At 40.6% G+C, this 23,105-nt stretch overlaps 1 protein-coding gene across 5 annotated transcripts in view; it reads left to right on the forward strand.

Annotated features, from left to right (window-relative positions):
• pip5k1ca (phosphatidylinositol-4-phosphate 5-kinase, type I, gamma a) overlaps positions 1–23,105 on the forward strand; it is a 53,557-nt gene that overhangs the window by 15,803 nt on the left and 14,649 nt on the right. For all 5 annotated transcript variants that reach the window (XM_061737771.1, XM_061737772.1, XM_061737774.1 and 2 more), the window contains exons 2-10: positions 7,625–7,656; positions 8,401–8,487; positions 8,592–8,722; positions 9,520–9,637; positions 11,341–11,493; positions 18,836–19,135; positions 19,704–19,912; positions 21,368–21,451; positions 21,606–21,654. In XM_061737771.1, coding sequence (XP_061593755.1) covers positions 7,625–7,656; positions 8,401–8,487; positions 8,592–8,722; positions 9,520–9,637; positions 11,341–11,493; positions 18,836–19,135; positions 19,704–19,912; positions 21,368–21,451; positions 21,606–21,654 — 1,163 coding nt within the window. The remainder of the gene's footprint in view (positions 1–7,624; positions 7,657–8,400; positions 8,488–8,591; positions 8,723–9,519; positions 9,638–11,340; positions 11,494–18,835; positions 19,136–19,703; positions 19,913–21,367; positions 21,452–21,605; positions 21,655–23,105) is intronic.

The following is a 23,105-nucleotide window of genomic DNA, read 5'->3' on the forward strand; positions in this document are numbered from 1 at the left end:
AACATAGTTTGAGCTGGGTCCAGCTAAGGTTCCTACCCAGGCCTGCACGTAGCTCGCTCGCTGGTAAGTGTGCGTCTCCACCTGCGTTTGCTTGTCTGTGTGTTTACACGCAGAAGCACTGGGGATTAGCCAGAAGGGTATTACTGTATTATTCTGCCAGTGCCGTAGCTGCAAGGAACATTTAAAGCCTCTTTGAAAAGCTTAGCATTAGGAAGTTGATGACTCCTTAATTATAAGTGTCACCATCCAAGTAGCTGATTGAGGAGGAAAGGTCAGTTTAAAGGAATAATTTGCACACTAAGATGCAAACACAGATATTTACAGGGACCTTTAGGGGGTCTCTTGATAACAATAATGGTTATGTTCACTCCATGCTAATTGTAACCGCCACTCACAGATGTAATATTGGATCATCTCCTTAATAGATATGAATTTTTTGTTATTAGTAGTAGGGCTGGGCGATATATCAAGTATATTCGATGTATCTCGGCTTCTATTCTGTGCAATGTACAAAATGACTGTATCGTGAATATTCGAGTATACATTGTCACGCATTTGCTTTTAGCTTTTAGCTTTTAGCCGCGGGCATTAAATTACAGGCTTTTCTCACTCTCTCGTCTCTCCTTCACTTCAATTTTTCATATTTGTGCCGCTCACTGCTTAGTAACTGTTTAATAAATACAGTTTTGGTAAATTTGACTTAGTTGTGATTTCCCCCTTTTTGCATGAAAGTTTAAAATGAGCATATATGAATGCAGTATGAACAAGAATGTTTTAATGTAGACATATAGAATCATCATACTGGTGTGATTGTAGGCATCAAAATGTTAATTCAAGGCTAAGGCAAAATATCGAGATATATATCGTGTATCGTGACATGGCCTAAAAATATCGAGATATTAATAAAAGGCCATATCGCCCAGCCCTAATTAGTAGGTTTGTTTAATTGTGTTTTTAACAAACTTTCAAGCACCACTTTATGGTTCTACCATGTACAGTAAACATCACAATAAAAACATTATCAAAGACGGGACTAATGACACCAGTGTGGATGTAAACGTGCTCAGTTCTGTTAACTTTTCCACTCAGTCATGCTGGGCTGATGCCAGAGACGGACGATGAGAACCACAATGGCTGGCTGGTGTGGTCATGGAAAAATACACAGTGTGCTGGCCGCTGAGATCAGGGGATCAGGGGCTGGAACAGCCTAATGACATTGATCAAGGATCAGTTTTCCATCCATTTCTCTCAACAGAAACTACCACTCAAAGATAATGTTCAATAGCAGAGTGACCTGCAATAAACTGAGGGGAACCGTTGAATCGACGTGTTCTGACGTTTCTCGAGGCAGCTGCTGTGGTCAGATGAAGTTACACTTCCACAGCTCTGTTCACCTGGTAAAATACCTGCCTGTACTTTTCCTCACTTTTACAAAGCAGGCTACCTACAATGGTTTTCAGCTCTTCTAAAATTCACTTGTGGATTTTGTTTTCTGCCGGTCAGGTCAGTCACATTTTGACACAATAATGAAATGTAGTGGTTAAAAAAAAATCAATATCAATAACTGGAGCCCCATCAAATAGGCTCAGCCAAGATAACAGTCGTCTCAGAGACGGGCTCATTACTCAGCTCATATTCTGGGAGTCCAAGTGAGTCAGTTCTGCGAATAAGAGCAAATAAATGCTGCTGACACGCTTTCTGAGATGTAATTGAATGTGACGTGAAAATAGAAAAGGACAAGTGGGTGTAAATTAAGAAGAGGATTTGTTTAAAACAGTTGTGATACAATAAAAACACATGCATGTTTCATTATTTTCCCAGTAATGTATTCATCAGCAGCACGACATGCAGATGATGTACATATGTCAATTAAAGTGAACATTTTGTTCCTTCTGCCCTTGAAAAATAAATTGTCTACAGAGCAGACTGTGAAATAAAAGGATGGCAGCGGTTTATGTCAAAATTAAATGCTTGCACTTCAGATAATTTATATTCTCCTTCAATGATAAAAAGAAAAGACACCACGTGGCAAGAACCTCCATTAAGTGACTGTTTTGATGTTCTTGTTTTCTTTCTTTAGCTAAATGATGAGTGATGAGCATTGCTGTTTCAAATTTAAACCAAGTTTATTATCAAGTCTATCTATAATTTATCACTATTTCTCTCTTATACTACCAATTCTTCTTTCTTCAATTTTAATCTGTCTTTTTCCATGGTTGGCTCCATCTTTGAGGCTACTTTTCGTTTACACTCCTCTGCATGGTTCATTCCATCTACTCATCTCTTGGGCTGGGGTTATGTTATGTTTGTTGTTCTTCACATGCCGTTAAGACTGATTAGATCGGAGCAGAGACAGCAAGACCCCAGTGTTTTGACATCAAGAACGCTTTTGAAGTCCTCGTTGTGAGAACCTATTGATATAAAATGGCAGAATTCGTGCTGTAAACACTAAATACTGAATTTAACAGTAGGATAATTTAAATACGCTTTCATTTCTCCAAATTATTTGATAGCTCATCCTTCCGCTTTTCAATTTATGTCCAGTTTCAGTCTAATTTTTAATTTAACTTTAATCCCACATAATAAAAGCTGTTAAATGCTCTGCAGAAAGGTCCACACAGAGTTCTTATATCTTCAAAAAGGTGCTGAACTTCCATGAAATGCCTTTTTATCTTTTCTTTGCATTATACGACATTGTATTTTTGGGTGAATGGAAACTGACAGCAGCTAAAATGTAATATTTCAAACAGGTGCTAAGAGGCAGCATACGTAAAGCCTTCTCTGTAAACCTTTATTCGTGAACACCCAATGATAATATGATGAACCTATGCAGTTAATGTAATACCACATAAATGCCTTTTTTTGGTTGTCTGCTCATATTAGAGCTCTTTTCCTTTTTCAAGAGCCTCTCTTTGCAGTGCCGTTCGCTTGCATCCAGATTGTTCAGGCAGTGAGATAGATGCTCACATTTCTGAACAACAATGCAGACAAGGACATTTGCAGGGAAGCACCGTAGTTAGCATGTAGTTCGTTAAATGATTCTGTGACCGTCAACTTTATAAATCCATAACAGCCCCAGGCTGTCTTTTCCGAGTTTTTTATTTCAGTGGATGTTATTGTTGCTTTATTTTTGTATCACAGCTCCTGGTTTTATTTAACTTTTTTCTTTTTTTATTTCTTCACTCAAAATGCCTCCATGCACGTTTGTGCGTACGGTAACTTCCACCATAAGCCTCTACGTGGCTGTGCTAATGCCCTTTTCAACAACGTTGTAGAAGTGCATGCAGAAGGCAGCATCTGTCTGTTGATTCCAGGCGCACGTGCATCAGTCCAAAAAAAAAAAAATGGTTGGTTGACCTCAATTCAGGGCGCCATGGAAACGGGAGGGAGGAAACGTGTCTGTGTGAGACAAGCAACAAGAGCAGATAACGTCTGACCACGTCCAGGCCACAGAGGGTATTACAAGTTATTATAACAGCTCAGTGTCGCATTAATGTGTAAGGTTTTAATGCAAAAACAAATTTGGCAGAGGTTCATATGAATTATCGTATGGGAACGGATTTTTCATATCCTGTGGTGTATCTCAGTCAGCACATCTGCTGGGATGTGCAATGCCCTGCACATTGTATAACAAGTTTGGACAGGAGTCTGTTTTACATGTGTTTGCACGTCTGGTGTTGTTTTTTTTTCTTTTTTCTATATACGGCTGTGTTACGTTTTGGCTGATACTGTGTTTTATAATATGCTTGATTGTGATGAACAGGTTAAAACATATAGAAGTCGCATTTTTACGATGCTTTCAGTGCACAATTTAAAGGGCTGTATATGTCACTGATCTCTTGAACTGTTTTGTTGCTTAGTTTATTGCACATGTGCAGAATTAATAAGGAATACATTAATGCGACATGGTCTTTAGCCTTTTAATGAATATAGCGGACTGCTTTTTGGTGAAGAAGACGTGTATGGATGGTCCTATATGAATTGGCAAGCTGTGAAACCAGTCTCATAAATGAAGCTAAATGTGGGTTGAACACATGGTCACATTCATGAATCACATCCAGGGTTTGTAAGGAAAAAATGAATTAAATGAACCTGTGTCTTGCGTTGCTGTGAAAGGACATTACCTGGGAGAAATGGACCACTCCTTCAAAGATTTCAAGAGTAAGTTATAAACCAAGACGTAGCAGTCCACTGAGGGAACAGACTCAGCATCCAGCTATTTATGTTGAACAACATATTTTCCATTTCACTCCTAGTAGAACTGTTGCTGCATAACATTAGTTCACATCCTCCATTTTCATCCCATTTATGCTGAATCAAGAGTTACTTGTTAAAGAGGACATGATCCTGTGCTATTAATCAAATGTCTGACAAGATTGTTTTCAAAATACTTCAGGGATACAGAAACACCCCTGTCAACCATGTTTTTATACCACTCTCCATAACAGTTGATTCCAGTCCACTTCCACTCCTTCTGTAGGATTAGCTTTTCTGAAATCTATGTTACAGATTTGTGTTACCCACTCCTGAGGTCCACCAAGTTGCATTATGGCACGAGGTTGAAGCAAAGATGGAGAAGATGGGCAGGTTTTCTCTGATCTTCTCTGGGTCTGTGACGTTACAGCGATACGAAGATCTGATCTGCTAACTGACAGACGTGCTTTCAGACCGTGATGAAGTTAACCGACAAGCTACTTATATCAGTCTCCCAAAAAATAAGTTTGATCGTAGAAAATAGGGATTTTCCAAGCTATGCCCCTTTTCAAAGCTATTGAAGGATAATGAAATGAGAATTTCATCATATATTATAAAATGTCTTCTTCTACTGCATTTCCTTGACTTTAACATACAGTAGGGCTGGGCGATATGGACCAAAAGTCATATCTTGATATTTTCTAGCTGAATGGCGATACTCGATATATATCGATATTTTTTCTGTGCCTTAATTGTGGTTTCCCCCAAAGCATTATAGCATAGCATCTCTGTTAGCATCTCTGTTAGCATCTCTGTTAGCTTCATTTTTTTCTGAGGCAAACCCTTAAAAAAACAGTCAGTTTTAATACAAAGCCTCGTGCCAAATGTCACACAGGTACCTTTATTAACAGAGATCTGCACAATATCAACATGTATAAAACAAATGAAATAAAAATAAACTGCCTGCATATATAGAATAAAAATGCTTCTTGAATAAAATAAAACAAATATCCCTTTCCTGCATAACAATTAAATTAAAATACACTGTGCAATTAATACAATGTAGACAGTAACAGGCAGACTTTTCCACTAAGGTTGACAGTTGTGCAAATAACAAAACATTTGTGCAAATCTCAAATAAAACATTCAAGTCAATTTGTCACAAAATAAGCTATATCAAAATCATTAAAAAAAAAATGTAAAAAAAAAAAAATGTTTTTTTTTTTTAAATCGATATAAACGATATTGTCTTGTACCATATCGTGTTTGAAAATATATCGATATATATTAAAATCTCGATATATCGCCCAGCCCTAACATACAGTCAAGGATATAGATTCAGATATCACTATTATGTCTGTCAGGAATTACTCCTTTAGCTCCAGGACATTGTGATTTAAATGTCTGCATTACCAGTTAGTTGCTGGTATAATACTATTACAGGTTTATGTGAATGTTTTTCCAGTAAAGTGTTTCATTAAAGGGCTTAAAATTTTAATGTGCTTCTAGTTTCTACAAATCTCTTCTTCCCAGAGAGCTTTCTCTCTTCTCCCAAAATGTTAATTATTTATCATAATAGCCTGTCTTAGTTTACTTTACCTTGGTGTAAGTACTGGAGAAAATGACACCTGCTGAATCAAAATATGCAAGTTTTGAATGGTTTTCTGCAACAAAAAGCTTAATGAGTTCCTCACAGTTCAACTGCTGCTGGACGTGCAGCCTGAATAGGCTGGTGAAACTGGTTCGTTTGTCAGTTAGGGAGCTCAAGCATGAAGACACAGGCACACGCATTCATGCTGAGTTACTACACTACCACACACCTCAGTCTGAATTCAGATACCCTCCTGGGGAATTAGCAGGTGCGGGCATGTGGAAAATGTATAGGGAGCAGGCAGGATCGAATGCATGTACACACAGGCTCAAAGGAAACGTAAGGCATGGCTGAAAGACAAGAGCTTCCTCTTTAATTAAATCCATTGCAAACATTCCTTCATTCCTTCGTCTCTTCTTTTTTAACTCTCCCTATGGTTTAAATTGTATCTCCCTGACGTTCTGTCTCGCTGGGAGTTTCGTAAGCAGACTTTGGCTCATCCCTGTTCAGATATGTGTGACAGGGGAAAAGAAGTGGAGAGACCTAGAGGAGGAATTGGAAGTGTGGGAATCAATGAGAGGCTGAACAGATGGACAGAGGCTGGCTGTCAGTTCAGGTGCGAACAAATACGCAAGCTGTGAAGATGTTATTCAAGTACTCGCTGGACCGAGGAGAACGTCTACAAAAAGTTCAAGTTGTGTTTGGCCCTCTACCACACACACACAAAACTGCACACATATGCTCACACATGTTGAAAATCACATCTCCGAAGCATCGAACCATCGTCACTCAAGATTTGGTTCAGGCCTCACTCTTAAATGGACAGATTCAACCTGCTGGAGTTAAGCACCAGCTCCCTCCTGTTGATGCCCTTGTTGGATATTGCTGGTTGTCGTTTCTGGATCTGGCTTCTGTTCATTTTGCCCTCTTAAATGAAGGTTTCTAGTCGTGCTTAAGACATCGGTTTATTGTATCAGTCCTTCCTGTGTCTTTATTCACTGTCATGAGGCACTCTGTCAGACTCTGCTGCTCCATTTCATCATAAATTTGCAGCAGTGTGATAGTGGTTATAAATTACACCCTTGTCTCGAGCCCTTTCTCATCCCCTCATCCCGTCACTCTCCAGTCTTTTTTTGTGTTCTTCTTTTCCTGCCTTCCTCCTTTCTCTCCATTATTATGATGAGTGTTATGTGTCTGTAATTGTGCAGCTATTTCAGAGCTTCCTGGTGAAACAGTCCTCTGATTGCTTTTCACGACTGTCTACATCCTATTATTAAACTGCAGATGTGTGATTACATGACTGCGAGTGTTTGTTACCATTTATATATGGAAAATGAGGTGTCCTGTCATTATGCTCAATTAAAAAAAGATTTGAAATATGCACACTTGCATATGTACATATATTTAATCATGTATGGTTGACACTGTAGCTAGATTGGGACTATCGAAGGTTGGGTAGTTATGGAAGTCTAAGTGTTTTTAATATGAATGGATTCATCAAATCAAAGGCGACTCAGAGGTTATAGGTATTACTCTGGGACAAAACAACGGTCCAGTTAATTGCCAGACTTTTATTATGCATCCAGCATGTCAAAGACATGAACTCGCAAAGAGTATGTGAGGCTGAGAGAAGGACACTGTGCCCTTGTGGATGACGTCTCTGTTTCCTACGGGCCCCTGCCTCTGCTCAACACTGTTATTACATAATGTCAGGCTGTTTTGTCCTCCCTTTGGGATTCATCTTTGTCATGGAGAGCCCTGATTACGCTGGTTAATGGAGCATCTAGTCACAGTCCAACTAACGCAGCCATTTCTGTCTCTTCTCTGTCTTTTTCTCAGATGCGGCTGGTAAGAAAGCCTTCATCACAGAGGTGAGCCGAACTCCGTCCTTGTGATCATTTGCTCCCCGAGGCCTCTCTTCTAGCTCCTATTTAACATCAATGTCTGCTTCCTTTTTGGTTTTACTAAGATGAAAGCACCTTAAATGTCTCATCTCAGGATATTCGTTAAATAGCACTAGGATCAGATAATTTGCCGTGAGTAGATCAGTGAACGCTGCTGTAATAGTCCATAAAACGACACCGTTCCAAACAGAATTTGCATTTCTTTTCTTCTGCTGGACAAAACAAATCCTATGATCTTGATCCCCTCGATTTTTCCTATGCATCTGTCTGTTTAGATAGAGTGCAGCACATTAAAGCAAACATTTCAAAGCACTGCACATTTTGTTAAATTGGGAGTTTACAGATAATTTAACTTATAATTAAACCAAAAGCTCAGTGGAGATTTCTAACAGCAGCACCACACGTATTATCACTGGGTGATATCTCAAACATCTAGTTGAGATTCTGTTGAATTAATTACAGACTTTGTGCCATGCACAGTTTGAGTCTGATTGATTAAGGTGGGAAAGTTTCACAAATGAATGTTCCATAAACTTTGAGTATAAAGTTTGAGTATCTGGCTGTGAAGTTAAACACATCCAAGCTTAAAATCCCTTTCCTTTGTTGCTACCGTCTCACTCCCTGGCCTTTAATTTATTTAAATGAATAGTGTTTATTAATGTTCATGAACAGGTGCAGAAGTCCCTCATCTGTCTCTCTCCATATTATCAGATGCCGTCGTCCTCAGGACAGCCTGGCCAGGGGAAGAAGATCGGCCACAGAGGGGTGGATGCATCAGGGGAAACTACTTATAAGAAGGTGCCGTACACTCGACATGGATTTCTTCGCGTATTGTTCGGCTGTTTGAAGTCTTTATGGTTGTAACCGTCTCCTTCTCTGTATGTCCGTCTTCAATCCTGCAGACCACATCGTCAGCCTTGAAAGGTGCCATCCAGCTGGGAATCGGTTACACAGTGGGAAACCTGAGCTCCAAGCCTGAGCGAGACGTGTTGATGCAGGATTTCTACGTGGTAGAGAGCATCTTTTTCCCAAGGTCACTACTATACCAGATCACTCACCAGACCCTGGTCCACTCTATAAAAATCAATTTGTGTATTTCTTGTTGGATTTAGGGCTGCACGATTCTGGACAAAATGAGAATCACGATTTTTTTGCTTAGAATTGAGATCACGATTCTCTCACAATTTTTTTCCAATATAAAATTTATTGCACTTATTACTTTAACTTTGCAACAGCTGAACAAAAATATAATAACAATAAACATCTCTTGTCTTCTTTACACAAACCTTTGAATCATTTAAACAATAATAACAATTTAACAATATTTGTTCCTCCCCGAGTTGAACACCCTTTCAGAAAGGGGACTTGTAACAGATCCTGTAGTTCTGAGGCAACAAATTATTCCTCTGGCTGCTTTTTGCTGTAACAGCTGACATTGAACATAAAAACAATAAACATCTCGCTTGTCTTTAAATAATTTTAACAATAACAATTTTAACAATATTTATGTGCAATATGTGTCAGGTGATGAGAAAGGTAGATGTTTCTCCAAATGTAATCCACAATCATTAACAAAATATAACAAACATGACAACATGATAGTTGACCATGACAGGACTACAACAACCTAGAACATAGGCCTAGTCCTTTTTTTATGCAGCCATCTTTAAAAAAAAAAAAAAAAAAATTTTTTAAATTGTCGTCATTTGGAAATGAGATTGCGTTCAAGCATGAATCGAGATCGCGATTTTTTAACGATTAATCGTGCAGCCCTAGTTGGATTGATTGATTGATTGATTGTTCTTACACTGGTTTTGCTCTGCATTCTAGTGAAGGAAGCAACCTCACTCCAGCCCATCATTTCCCAGACTTCCGCTTTAAAACATACGCTCCTGTGGCCTTCCGCTACTTCAGAGAACTGTTTGGCATCAGGCCAGATGACTATCTGGTAGGTGCTTGTTTTTTTCAGTGCAGTGAAAGTCTTGACTTTACAACCTCTTGTTGATTAGTGATAAATAAAAATGCCGTGAGCTGCTTCGGTATAGTGGGACTTGAACTAATGACCTCAGTTGAGGTTATGTCAACTCAGGTGGGGTTAAGTATGAACAAGGAGCATTAGAGGGCAGAAGTTGGTTACTAGAAAAGCTGAAAAATAAGGAATCAGGACTGGAAGCTGCCCGCATCAGAAAGAGGAGAAGGGTCTGGAGCTTTCCTCTTCTGATCAGAGTGGGGAACGTGTTGGTTGAATGATTCACAGCTTGGCTCTGAGCAGTCTGGCTGCATAATACTGTATACGTCCCCTGCTTAGTCACTGTTTATGCATGCTCCATGAGCACTTATCTCTAATGCATCAGTGCTCCAGCCAGACTAAAATAAAAATAACACATCATGCTAGCTTTTTTTTCTTCTTTCTCAACCAGCCTGTGGACAATTATTAGCATATGTGTACTCAAGTTATGTGAGGACGTGTCATCTCCATCCTGCTATCGCCTCAGTAGACAGACAGACACTTTGCTGTTTTGTAAGGGAAATGTTTTTTTCACAGCAGCAAGTAACAAAATAACGTTGTACACGTACAATCCAAAAGGCAAAGATAATTTTTTTCAAATTTAGTATAAAACTCGAGAACCTCACGGAGTCCAGAGTCGCTTTGACCTGCAGCCTGAGATGGGCCAAAGCCAGTATCACAAGTGGCAATTGACGTCAACGCAACTGGTCTGATATTGCTGAGGCCAGTTGGGGTTGATTTCTTAGGTCACAGAACCTCATTCCAGCCCAGTATTTCCCAGACAGATGATCTCTTTCCTATAAAATACTTGGAATGGCAGGTTGGCAAACCAGTTTGAGGGGTGATGTCATTGCTATAGAGCAGGGGTTTTCAATTCCAGTCCTCAGGCCCCCCTGTCCTGCATGTTTGAGATGCCACCCTGCTTCAGCACACCGTGATACAAGGAGCTGTGTCATCAGCAGAGATGTGCAGACCTTGATGACAAGCTAATGAGGACCATTAATTAGAATCGTGTGTTGATGCAAGGCAACATCTAAAACATGCAGGGCAGGGAGGCCCGAGGACCGGAATTGAAAACCTCTGCTATAGAGGATGAAATTTGGGAGTTGTGATCAAAAGAGCCCTCAAAGGTGCAGGCTGGTAGGCTGAGTCCATAGTGATTTGATGAGTGAGGACAGAAGGAGACGAGGGGGGCAGTGAGATGAGCCTTTGAGGGATCAGTCTAGAGCAGATTTAGCTCTCTGGCTATGTCCAGGCTGCAGCCCTGCTGCTGATGCCTTTGGCGTTGAAGCGTGTTATCTGTTTCAAGTCCTTGCAGGCTTCTCGGATGTTATTTTGCTGGACAATATCCTCCAGCTTCTTTTGTTATTTTAACCTTTCACCTCTTCAGACCCAATTCATGATCACTCTGCATCTCTTCCTTGTTACCAGTCCTGAACACCTTCTTGGTTATTGATATTTTAAGTCTGATTACCCTAAAGCGGATTATATAACCCTGTTTATTAAGGCTAAGTAGCTTCTGTTACTAATATACTTAAATACAATGAATGTCAAGGGTTTTCTACAAGATTGTCATACAGCAATATGATTTTGTGATTTTATTATGGTTTTACTCTCTAAATTTCTTCTCTATGAACCTGCAGTACTCCCTATGTAACGAGCCCCTGATCGAGCTGTCCAACCCCGGAGCGAGTGGTTCAGTCTTCTATGTGACCAAGGATGACGAGTTTATCATCAAGACAGTGATGCACAAGGAGGCCGAGTTCTTGCAGAAACTGCTACCTGGGTACTACATGGTAAGCAACATGTGTGACGTCCAAACATACAGTGGGGAGAAGTATTTGATACACTGCCGATTTTGCAGGTTTTCCCACTTGATAAGCATGTAGAAGTCTGTAATTTTTATCATAGGTACTCTTCAACTGTGAGTGACGGAATCTAAAAAAAAAATCCAGAAAATCACATTGTATGATTTTTAAGTAATTAATTTGCATTTTATTGCATGACATAAGTATTTGATACATCAGAAAAACAGAACTTAATATTTGGTACAGAAACCTTTGTTTGCAATTACAGAGATCAGACGTTTCCTGTAGTTCTTGACCAGGTTTGCACACACTGCAGCAGGGATTTTGGCCCACTCCTCCATACAGATCTTCTCCAGATCCTTCAGGTTTCGGGGCTGTCACTGGGCAATACGGACTTTCAGCTCCCTCCAAAGATTTTCTATTGGGTTCAGGTCTGGAGACTGGCTAGGCCACTCCAGGACCTTGAGATGCTTCTTACTGAGCCACTCCTTAGTTGCCCTGGCTGTGTGTTTCGGGTCGTTGTCATGCTGGAAGACCCAATCACGACCCATCTTCAATGCTCTTACTGAGGGAAGGAGGTTGTTGGCCAAGATCTCGCGATACATGGCCCCATCCATCCTCCCCTCAATACGGTGCAGTCGTCCTGTCCCCTTTGCAGAAAAGCATCCCCAAAGAATGATGTTTCCACCTCCATGCTTCACGGTTGGGATGGTGTTCTTGGGGTTGTACTCATCCTTCTTCTTCCTCCAAACACGGCGAATGGAGTTTAGACCAAAAAGCTCTATTTTAGTCTCATCAGACCACATGACCTTCTCCCATTCCTCCTCTGGATCATCCAGATGGTCATTGGCAAACTTCAGACGGGCCTTGACATGCACTGGCTTGAGCAGGGGGACCTAGCGTGCGCTGCAGGATTTTAATCCATGACGGCGTAGTGTGTTACTAATGGTTTTCTTTGAGACTGTGGTCCCAGCTCTCTTCAGGTCATTGACCAGGTCCTGCCGTGTAGTTCTGGGCTGATCCCTCACCTTCCTCATGATCATTGATGCCCCACGAGGTGAGATTTTGCATGGAGCCCCAGACCGAGGGAGATTGACCGTCATCTTGAACTTCTTCCATTTTCTAATAATTGCGCCAACAGTTGTTGCCTTCTCACCAAGCTGCTTGCCTATTGTCCTGTAGCCCATCCCAGCCTTGTGCAGGTCTACAATTTTATCCCTGATGTCCTTACACAGCTCTCTGGTCTTGGCCATTGTGGAGAGGTTGGAGTTTGTTTGATTGAGTGTGTGGACAGGTGTCTTTTATACAGGTAACAAGTTCAAACAGGTGCAGTTAATACAGGTAATGAGTGGAGAACAGGAGGGCTTCTTAAAGAAGAACTAACAGGTCTGTGAGAGCCGGAATTCTTACTGGTTGACAGGTGATCAAATACTTATGTCATGCAATAAAATGCAAATTAATTACTTAAAAATCATACAATGTGATTTTCTGGATTTTTTTTTAGATTCCATCACTCACAGGTGAAGAGTACCTATGATAAAAATTACAGACGTCTACATGCTTTTCAAGTGGGAAAACCTGCAAAATCGGCAGTGTATCAAATTGTTCTCCCCACTGTATGAGTGAGTCAGTGTCAGAGAATGATGTTGTATTTTACCAGATTTTACCTGCTGGCCTTTCTTCTTATGGTAGGTATCATTAAAGCAAAATATTATATTGCAAATAAACTTAACATACAAGATGCAGAGAAGCCCGATGTAAAATGAGCTGCTGCTCGCAAGCATTGTTCACACTTCAGTTTGAATGTTGACCTCTGCTGATGTTATGGTTTAAACATCAGGTTTATAAGGAAATCCTGGAAATCTCTGCTTTAAAAGTGACGTTTTCTTATTGCAAAGGTGACATAACGGCTCTCATCATCGCTGACTGAAACCCAGGGCCTTGCGCTTTCACAAGAGACTGGTTGGTGTTTTTTTCCGGGGCCGGAGGGACTGTATTTAAGCTTAACAGAGCATGACATTCACCAACAGTAACCCAACCAACCCCCCCCCTCATTCTGAAGGAAATCAACCGGCAACCGCTCCATGTATGTCTGTGCTAGTTCTCCAGCATGTCAGGTTCACGGCCCCTCGATCTTCTGTTCTGTTCTGCCTCTTCATGCACCGACAGCCGCAGGCAAAATACATGACAGGGTTTCAGTTAGCACTGCTGCAATTTAGATAGTTCCCCACCTTGTGGTTCAGGAGTCTGATGAAGCCACAACTTCCATGGTTGGGGCAGTAGGTTGTTTAAACTTTGACAATAATGTCTACCAAATGGTGAAGCAGGTTGGGTTCATTCATTGAAGATGCATTAAAACAATGCCTAATTTGTCCTGAAAAAAAGATGAAAGCCAAAGCAAAGTGTGTTAAATACCTGCATGTTTTTAGTAGGAAAAATCACTAAAAGTATGAAAAGAAACTGATTTTTTGCTTATTTTACAATGATATCCTGGAGTAACTTGAACAGATTGGTTGGTGACGGCTCTAGACCGGGGGTCATCAACCCGCGGCTCTAGAGCCGCATGCGGCTCTTTAGCGCCGCCCTAGTGGCTCCTGGAGCTTTTTCACAAATGTTTGACCTTTTTTTTCTCTTTTTTCTTTCCTTTTTTCTTCTCTTTTTTTCTTTTTTTTCTCTTTTTTTCTTCCCTTTTTCTTTTTTAATCTCGACATTTCGACTTTTTTCACGAAATTTTACTATTTCTTCGACATTTTGACTTTTTTCTCGACATTTTGACTTTTTTCTCGACATTTTGACTTTTTTCTCGAAATTGTACTTCAACATTAATCTCGACATTTTGACTTTTTTTCTCGACATTTTGACTTTTTTCTCGAAATTGTACTTCAACATTAATCTCGACATTTCGACTTTTTTTCTCGAAATTTAGACTTTTTTTTCAACATTTCGACTTGCATAATGAAAAATAAATCTACCCCCAGTTATAACTAATATAGATACATGAAGCATGTGTTGCCTTCATTCTAAGGCTTATACAAGACTTTTAACTTTTTGCGGCTCCAGATATATTTGTTTTTTGTGTTTTTTGTCCAATACGGCTCTTTCAACATTTTGGGTTGCCGACCCCTGCTCTAGACATTATAATTAATCTTTTAAGAAGGTGAAACTTAATTAAACACTAGTGACAAACATTTTTATCTGACATCCAGCCCAGTTTTTGTACAAGGATACCAACAAATGTATCCACATCTGTACGGTAACAGCACACAGAGTAAAGCTACAGTACGATGGAAATGTGTCCGAGGGGTTTGCAGTTTGCAGCTCATTCAGACATCTTCCCGTACGTGTTCTTAAAAGAAAATGAGCTGAGGTTAACGAGTGTCACAGCTTTAAAATTAGTCCAACCGACCGAATCACCACAAAGAGGTTAAACCTTTCCGAATATTAAGGACTCACATTCACCATGACCTTTCCACAGTGTTGGTTGTGCTCCGGAGCCCTTTTTGCAGCTGTAACTGTTGTAAACAAGCCTTTTAATGAAAGCACAGATATTCAAGCTCACATGGAAAGGCTGTGTGGAGCCGGGGGCAAGAGCGGGTGAACTGAAGAAGCCGCTTTATAAACTCACAGCAACAAAAGCTAAAATAGAAAACTCCAGAACCTGCAAATGCCAGTTTGATACCAGGAGCTCATCTGTATTTTCAGGACGCACATTTCAAGCAGCATTGCAGATAGTCATTGGAGGAGCTCCACGTGTCGTCCACAGCTGACTGGCTGAAGACTCTTGCTCTGGGCAGCATGCTGATCACAGTGATGTAATCGAGTCCCTGCTGCCACTTCTCTCCCTTCTGTGTATTTGCTCTTCCACTGCACGCCTTTCCCCCCCACATCCTCCCATCCTCCTTCATGCTAAAAACCCTTATCAGTCTCCTTGCTATGACTCTCAGTGTAATTGCTTTTCCTTCATCTCTCACTCTGTCCTCATATTTCATTCAGCCTCTCCCCTGATTTTCTTTCCTGCTCACATTTGTTCTCCATCCCTCTGCTGGCTCCCTTCTTCCTCACGTGTCTGTGCCGTTGGCTCGTCACTGCTCTGCCCTCTTAACATTGGCAGAAGGGTTGTGTGTGGCTGAAGGCAGAGGACAGTCTCTCTGCCTCTCTTTCCTCTTGTGAAGTGAAGGTCCTGCGCTGAACCTCTTTAGCCACACTTCTGTATTTGCCTCTGCTCCTTTTTCCCCGTCTTGCAGCCATTTCGCCTACTGAATGTTCTGCGTTCCCACTTCACAGACAAATGCGCTCAGTTCCTCACTGTGCTCTCGTTGCGCTAATGGGACTGAACTGGCCTGGCTTCCAGGGTTAAGGCGGGTTTTCCTCTGAGCGCCCAGCCCGACTAACCTCATTTGTTCGGATTGAATACTGAAATATTCAGCACATGCTGGAGACAGGAGATGAGAGCCTGGATGGAAGACTCTTACAATCTGCCAGAATATTCAGACATTTTCCCTTCCCTGCTGTCTTAAACAAAATTATGAATGATCCAACTATGTCCATCAATTTTAATAATGCATAAGTTATAATATACAAAACAGGATTTTTGTTTCGCTGTTTCAAGGGGAAGCTTCTTCTGGCTGATTAAAGTTTATTATCCCATGTCGTGCCTAAATTGTTAAAAAAATCCCACTGCAATATTTTTTCAAACATACTATTTTACTTCCATGTCACTGACGTGTCCACTGCTGTGGACATGATGCAGTCATTTCACAGAAGACAAGCTCAAACTCAAGTGGAGTCATTCTGCTTTTGACAGGATTAGAAAGATTAACAACAAACCTGTCCTTAAACACATACATTTGAAGTTTAAAAATGTAATTTTTATGGAATAAAATGAATAGATTAGTACTTTTAGGGCCCGATTTACTAAGATCCTAAATAAAGAGTACTAAATTGCGTGTGCACTGAAAAAGTTTGCGCGTGCAGTTGTTGCATGTTTTGCGAGTGATCAACTAAGATTGCGTGCGCAATTGATAACAGGTGCAAACTGCAGTATTTAAATGAGGTGTTGCGTGTCTTAAGGTTTGCGCCATGGAGAGTCTGGATGGAAAGCAAAGTCACAAGTCACAAGCGCAAAATGAAATTGAACGAGTTGGAGTTAGAGATATTAGTGGAAGAGGCAAATAAACACATTCATGAACTACAGCAAAGAAATTTAAACATTACCAAAAGAAACGCAATATCGAAAAACCTGCGATAGAATAAATGCAGTTGGTAACACAAAAAAAAGAAAAACGTCTGGTTTTTCATATTTCAATTTTAGGCACAGATCAAAAATACGAAATAGAAAAACGGGCCACAGGACCGAATTTGATTTTAATATTCGGGTTTGCGTGACCCAGCGGTGCTCGGCATGATCTGAGGAGAAAAAGACATCAGCTATATAGACGCAGTGCTGGAAAGCGCTTTGATTCATCTATTTATGAGTTAAGTCTTTATTCAGATGTCCACAGTATATTGCAAATAGTATATATTATATAGCAAACACTGACAGTAAATGTGTGACAGACGGGACCATCATATGGCCGAAAGAAGAGACGTGTTCAGAACAGCGCACAGCGCACACTACAGGCTGATTTATGGTTCCGCGTCACACCAACGCAGAACCGACGGCGTAGGGTACGCGGCGACGCACGCCGCACCGCGACCCTACGCGTCGGCTACGCCGTCGATTTAACGCAGAAGCATAATTCAGGCGAAGCTGCAGTCTCTGCGCTGATCCTGCACAGCGGGTCGGAGCGGATTTGGTCATGATGTTTAACCTGTGTTTTTTTGATTAATAAGCACGGGTTTTAATTAAATGTAATTTACGAAGGATGATTTCACGTTCAATAAGATAAGTAATCAATAAAATACAAAGTTTTGGCACAAAGGCTTGGCCTGCTTGTGGGCGAGTGGAGGGGGGCACAATAAGAGAAGGTGGCAAAGATATAAGGCGAAGAACTAAAGAAAAAGTGACCTTTAATAAAACTTGTGCAACCATTTTTAAAATAGCATGCAGCAGAATAAAGACTCTCTCTCTGCGTATTCTTTGATTTTGGATGTCGCCTCCTTGCCACAATAACGGCAGCAGCAGATTAGCACCTTCCTTTCGAACGTATTAAATACAGACGCAATCACAATACGCGCAATTACTTTCAGGCTTGATAAATCTCATTGCGCGTGGTAAATGGAGCAATTTGCATCTTCCCCTCCCAATATTTAGCGCGTTCTGGCAGGTACGCCCATTATTGATTATTCATCAGGGCAAAAGTACTAACTGAATTGCGTGTGCAATTTTGCGCATTTCAGAGACGCAGTCCTCTTTGCACGCTGTTAGTAGATCAGCTGGCACTTTGGTTTGCGGGTGCTGTCAAGTTTGCACACGTTTTAACACACGCAAACCTTTAGTAAATCGGGCCCTTAAATGGCAACTAGGATAGTGATGTCTCCACTTTGACTAACATGCATATAAACCAACTAAACTTAAGCATATACTAGAAAATAGCTATGTGAAAAGGTAAAGTACGATTGCTCAGGTTTTTTCTTTTCTTTTTTTATTGTGCACTTATACTAACATTTTAATGTCATTTTATTTTAATGCACTATTTATGCATACAGACTGTGCAGATATTTCACCAAAGATGGCGGTCTGCTGCGTTCATTTGTGAGAGCACTATGAGATCAGATGTGATTTGTATTCACCAATCTAACTCCTTCAGGGCGTCTGCGCTGCATGTTTGATGATAAATAAATGGATCACCATCAGCTTGTCATTGAGATCAAATCAGTTAATGGCCCTTTCATTGGGAACCGGGTTGGTGGGGACAGGAAAGCGTCTGAATCACGCAGGGCAGTGACCCTCGGAGACCTGGACCGTGGAACAAGGCTCTTTGTTATATAACGCGTCCTGATGTGATCAGGTGGTTAATGCTTAACTGTAGACAGACTGTTTACAGTCACAGATGCTTCTTTATCACAAAACTGTTTGCATAACATTGCATCCCCTTTCCTACGGCTGATGCATTTAGGATCACTTTAAATTATTGTTCCCTGAAATTCCAGGTTATTCTGTGTCAACAGTTTGTTTACATCCAAACATTTATCATAATCATTTTTAAATGTCAGAAATATTCTCTTTGATACATGTTCTGTACATTTCACATTTATATATTACAAAGGATGGTAATATTGGCACACAAGACAATTTTCCAAGCAGAAATATAACTTCAGGTCCCCAAAATCAACTCTCTCCTGATATAAAGTCGTGTTTTCAATCCCTCTCCTATCTCCCCTCCTCCAGAACTTGAACCAGAACCCTCGCACCTTGTTGCCCAAGTTCTTCGGCCTCTACTGCGTCCAGTCCGGTGGCAAGAACATCCGTATGGTGGTGATGAACAACGTCCTGCCCCGCGTGGTCCGTATGCACCTGAAATATGACCTGAAGGGTTCCACTTACAAGAGGCGAGCGTCCAAGAAGGAGCGGGAGAAGGCCAGGCCCACCTTCAAGGACCTGGACTTCATGCAGGATATCCAAGATGGACTTATGCTGGACCTGGACACCTACAACGCTCTGGTGAAGACTCTACAGAGAGACTGCCTGGTGAGCAGGACGGCTGTTAAAACTCTGCACTCGGTTTTGCTGAGACATACTGGGAGGTTGAAGGACAGATAGAGGATAATTGGAAGTCCAGACACTGGGGGAAAAGAAGAACGAGTAGAGAGTAGAGAGAAGGACAAAGTCTTCTATGGGAAATGGAAATTAGAGAGTTTCCCATTCAGTAAAAAAAAAAAAAAAAAGATTGTGGATGAAAGGGAGAAAAAGAAATCAAAGCAAAAAAAAAAAAAAAATCTATTCAAGATTAACTGACATCCTGATATAAATTGGTACTTAGTTACAAGCAAGTGTCCTTGGCTTTTAAATCCCCATCTCACGCTTGCATTTATTGACCTTGTCCTTGGGAAGGAGTCCATGTGCTCCTGCTCTGGTTGTTAAACATGTTGTTTATTTATGTGTCCTTTGGCTTTACTGTCTTCCTCATAGCAATAACATTCCCACAGTGGTCAGTTTGATTCCCTTCAAGTAGAATATCAAGAGGAAAAAAAAGAACAGAAAGCTGTGGGCCAGGTCGAGGTGTGACGTCTCTCCACTGCGTGTGGACTGTGCTCAGGTACTGGAGAGCTTCAAGATCATGGACTACAGCTTGCTGCTCGGGGTCCACAACATGGACCAAGCTGAGAGGGAGAGGCAGATGGAAGGCTCCCAGGGCGACAGCGATGAGAAGAGGCCCGTGACCCAGCAGAAGGCCCTGTACTCCACCGCCATGGAGTCCATCCAGGGCGGGGCCGCCTGCGGAGGCTCCATTGACACTGACGACACGTGAGTTTAACTCAAGCAACCAGGGGTTGAGAGCAGAGTGACAAATGTGACTCCCAGTACTTCCTATTTGTTAGTCCTGTGCCAGGTCTGACCTCTACTAGGGCTGGGCGATATGGACCAAAAGTCATATCTCGATATTTTCTAGCTGAATGGCGATACTCGATATATATTGATATTTTTTCTGTGACATAATTGGGGTTTCCCCCAAAGCATTATAGCGTAGCATCTCTGTTAGCTTCATTTTTTTCTGAGGCAAACCCTTAAAAAAACAGTCAGTTTTAATACAAAGCCTCGTGCCAAATGTCACACAGGTAGATTTATTAACAGAGGTCTGCACAATATCAAAATGTATAAAACAAATGAAATAAAAATAAACTGCCTGCATATATAGAATAAAAATGCTTCTTGAATAAAATAAAACAAATATCCCTTTCCTGCATAACAATTACATTAAAATACACTATGCAATTAATACAATGTAGACAGTAACAGGCAGACTTTTCCACTGAGGTTGACAGTTGTGCAAATAACAAAACGTTTGTACAAAATAAGCTATATCAAAATCATACTTTTTTTTTTTTTTTTTTAATAATCGATATAAACGATATTGTCTTGTACCATATCGCGTTTGAAAAATATATTGATATATAGTAAAATCTCGATATATCGCCCAGCCCTAACCTCTACTAAGGTTTTGTTTCTTGATATGTAGGTAGATAAAGAAAATAAATAAGAAATTGATTATAAAGACAGCAGTAATAAATCCAGTTAAACTGTAAATTTAAGACAAGACATACATTGGTTGGAGAACTTGAAACATTATCTGAGTTTGGAAGGAAAAAAATCCTATCATGGTAAATTTGGTTTTCTGTCTTCACTGTCCAAGACAAAGTAGAGCTGGGCATCTATCACTGCAGAGCAGCACTGTGTGGTTACAGGATTAGATTATTTGAGCACCACGGGACAATTAAGAGTTACAAAGGGAGTTCAAATAGAGCTGAGCTGTGCAGGAGCCTGTGTGTGTGTGTGTTGTTTGCTGACGAGGCCCGTAAGCCATCAAAGGTAATAGAGATGTGTCAGGAAGAGCGAGTTGAACCAGAACAATCAATAACATCCACACGGCTAAAACACAGGAACCCGTCCCTTACGTTTAAACGACTTACCAGGAAGACCTTTGTGCTTACGTCCAGATGCCTAACTGGGGTTAAAGTTTGCAGTTAACCTGCTAGAACTCATGTTGACATGAAAATGTGGGGCTTAATTATGTAGTGTTGCGATTCAAGATAATGTTTAGGTATTACATTTTTAAAAACCGCCTCCCACAGATGTTTCATTTAAAAGCCGCAAGCTATTTTCTTCGCTGGATCATTTCTAGAGCAGAAATTGGTGACTGGGTTAATACTAAACTAAGACCTCTTAAGCAATGTTTCAGTCTTACTTCCTCTCGCCATCCAGGATGGGAGGTATTCCAGCCATTAATGGGAAAGGGGAAAGACTTCTTCTCTACATCGGAATCATCGACATCTTGCAATCCTACAGGTGATCAACACAGAGATGTTCACCACATCGATATGCATGCATTACTTTCCTGTTGCAGAAGGCAGTGGTGTATTCCACATTTCTAATTCAGGGTATTCTTGAGTCTCTCACCTGTTTAGACCTGTTTAGCATAATTTCAACTGTGTTTCTGCAGGTTAATCAAGAAACTGGAGCACACGTGGAAGGCTTTGGTGCATGACGGGGTGAGTTACATTGCTCACACGACACACATACATTTAAGCACAGAACGGGTCAGGCGAACTGAGATTGATTTCTTAGGTCTCCAAAGCTTAAGTTTTATCCCTGCAGGTGTGGTTGGTGTGAAAAAGAGCTTGTCTGTCTGTGTAAACTTGCAACTCCATCAGTCGACTGCTTCACATCCCTAGTGCCTTGTGTTAGTGTTGGTGTTCTGGCTTGTTGACGGTTGAGGCTTGAAAGTTTTAGATTACTCAAATTAGGGCTGTGCAATTAATAGATTTTAAATCTAAATTGGAGTTTTTAATCAAGACGATGTTAAAAAAAGGGAAATCGGAAAATGGATTTTCCTTTTTTGCAGCTGGCTGCATTACAGACAGAGCTCGTCTAGTCATCTTTGTTTGGTCAAGAAAATTGTAAATGTTGTCACTTTACTAAACTCAAGGAGGATTTACAGTATCTTTCAATTGCACTTCATTCCCAATAGGGAATTTTGTTTGCTATTTTTCTTTAAAAATAAAGATAAAATATTTGACACAATTTATTCCATTGTCTTTTGTAGTTTTACCAAAAAAAAATCTAAATCGAAAATCTGGTTTTCAGAGAAAAAAATCAGGATTTTATTTTTGTCCAAAATCGCCCAGCCCTAACTCAAATACAAAATATATATTTTATCACCAGACATGTTAGAAATAATATGTTAATATTGTTGTGTTTTCCCTAAAAGTTAGACCTTATAATTTCCCGTTAATGTTATGAACGCAATAAATAAATTGGATCAACATTCCCCACACTGCTTTTTGATATAATGTGGAAAAACATTACAAAACAATATCTTTATGCCTTTATTTGTACTTATCCATTGATGCTATGCCTTCCATTTTACATGGGAATAGATAGAATAATGCTCTGATATAACTTGTAGAAGTATACTATTATGCTCCTGTTGATGCTGCATCACCCCCACGTCCCTGAACTATGATATATCACCTATATTTTGAAATGGAAGATGATGTGAGATGCTGTTTAGACATAATCGCTTCCCACGCTGCTCTCTACCAATCTTAAGCACACTTATTACCAAGATATGTGTGGGAAATCAAACAGCCTCTTGCTGTTGGTGTCTCAAATAAATAGTTCACACTCAATGTTTTACACACAGATGATGAATGCATTTGGAGATGTTAGTCATAAAAAGCAATCGTGACCACGTGGCTGAAAGCCGACGAGTGAGATGGCGTCCCTTCGCTTCCTCGGTCTCCTCCGGCGCTCCTCCTGCCCTCTGCTAAACCAGACACCAAGTGTCGTCTGTCAGTCTGCTGACAGTGTTATCTCGGTCTACTGATACATAAACAATGAAGCAGAGTGTCTGTAGCCTCACCTGACGGTGTTCCCGTTTGTTTTGCCGCGTTTGTAGGTGATTCTCAGTTACGCAGTTTGACCCAGTGAACAGAATGCT

Source organism: Cololabis saira, chromosome 13 (genome assembly GCF_033807715.1).
Source record: "Cololabis saira isolate AMF1-May2022 chromosome 13, fColSai1.1, whole genome shotgun sequence".
Classification (NCBI taxonomy): Eukaryota; Metazoa; Chordata; class Actinopteri; order Beloniformes; family Belonidae; genus Cololabis; species Cololabis saira.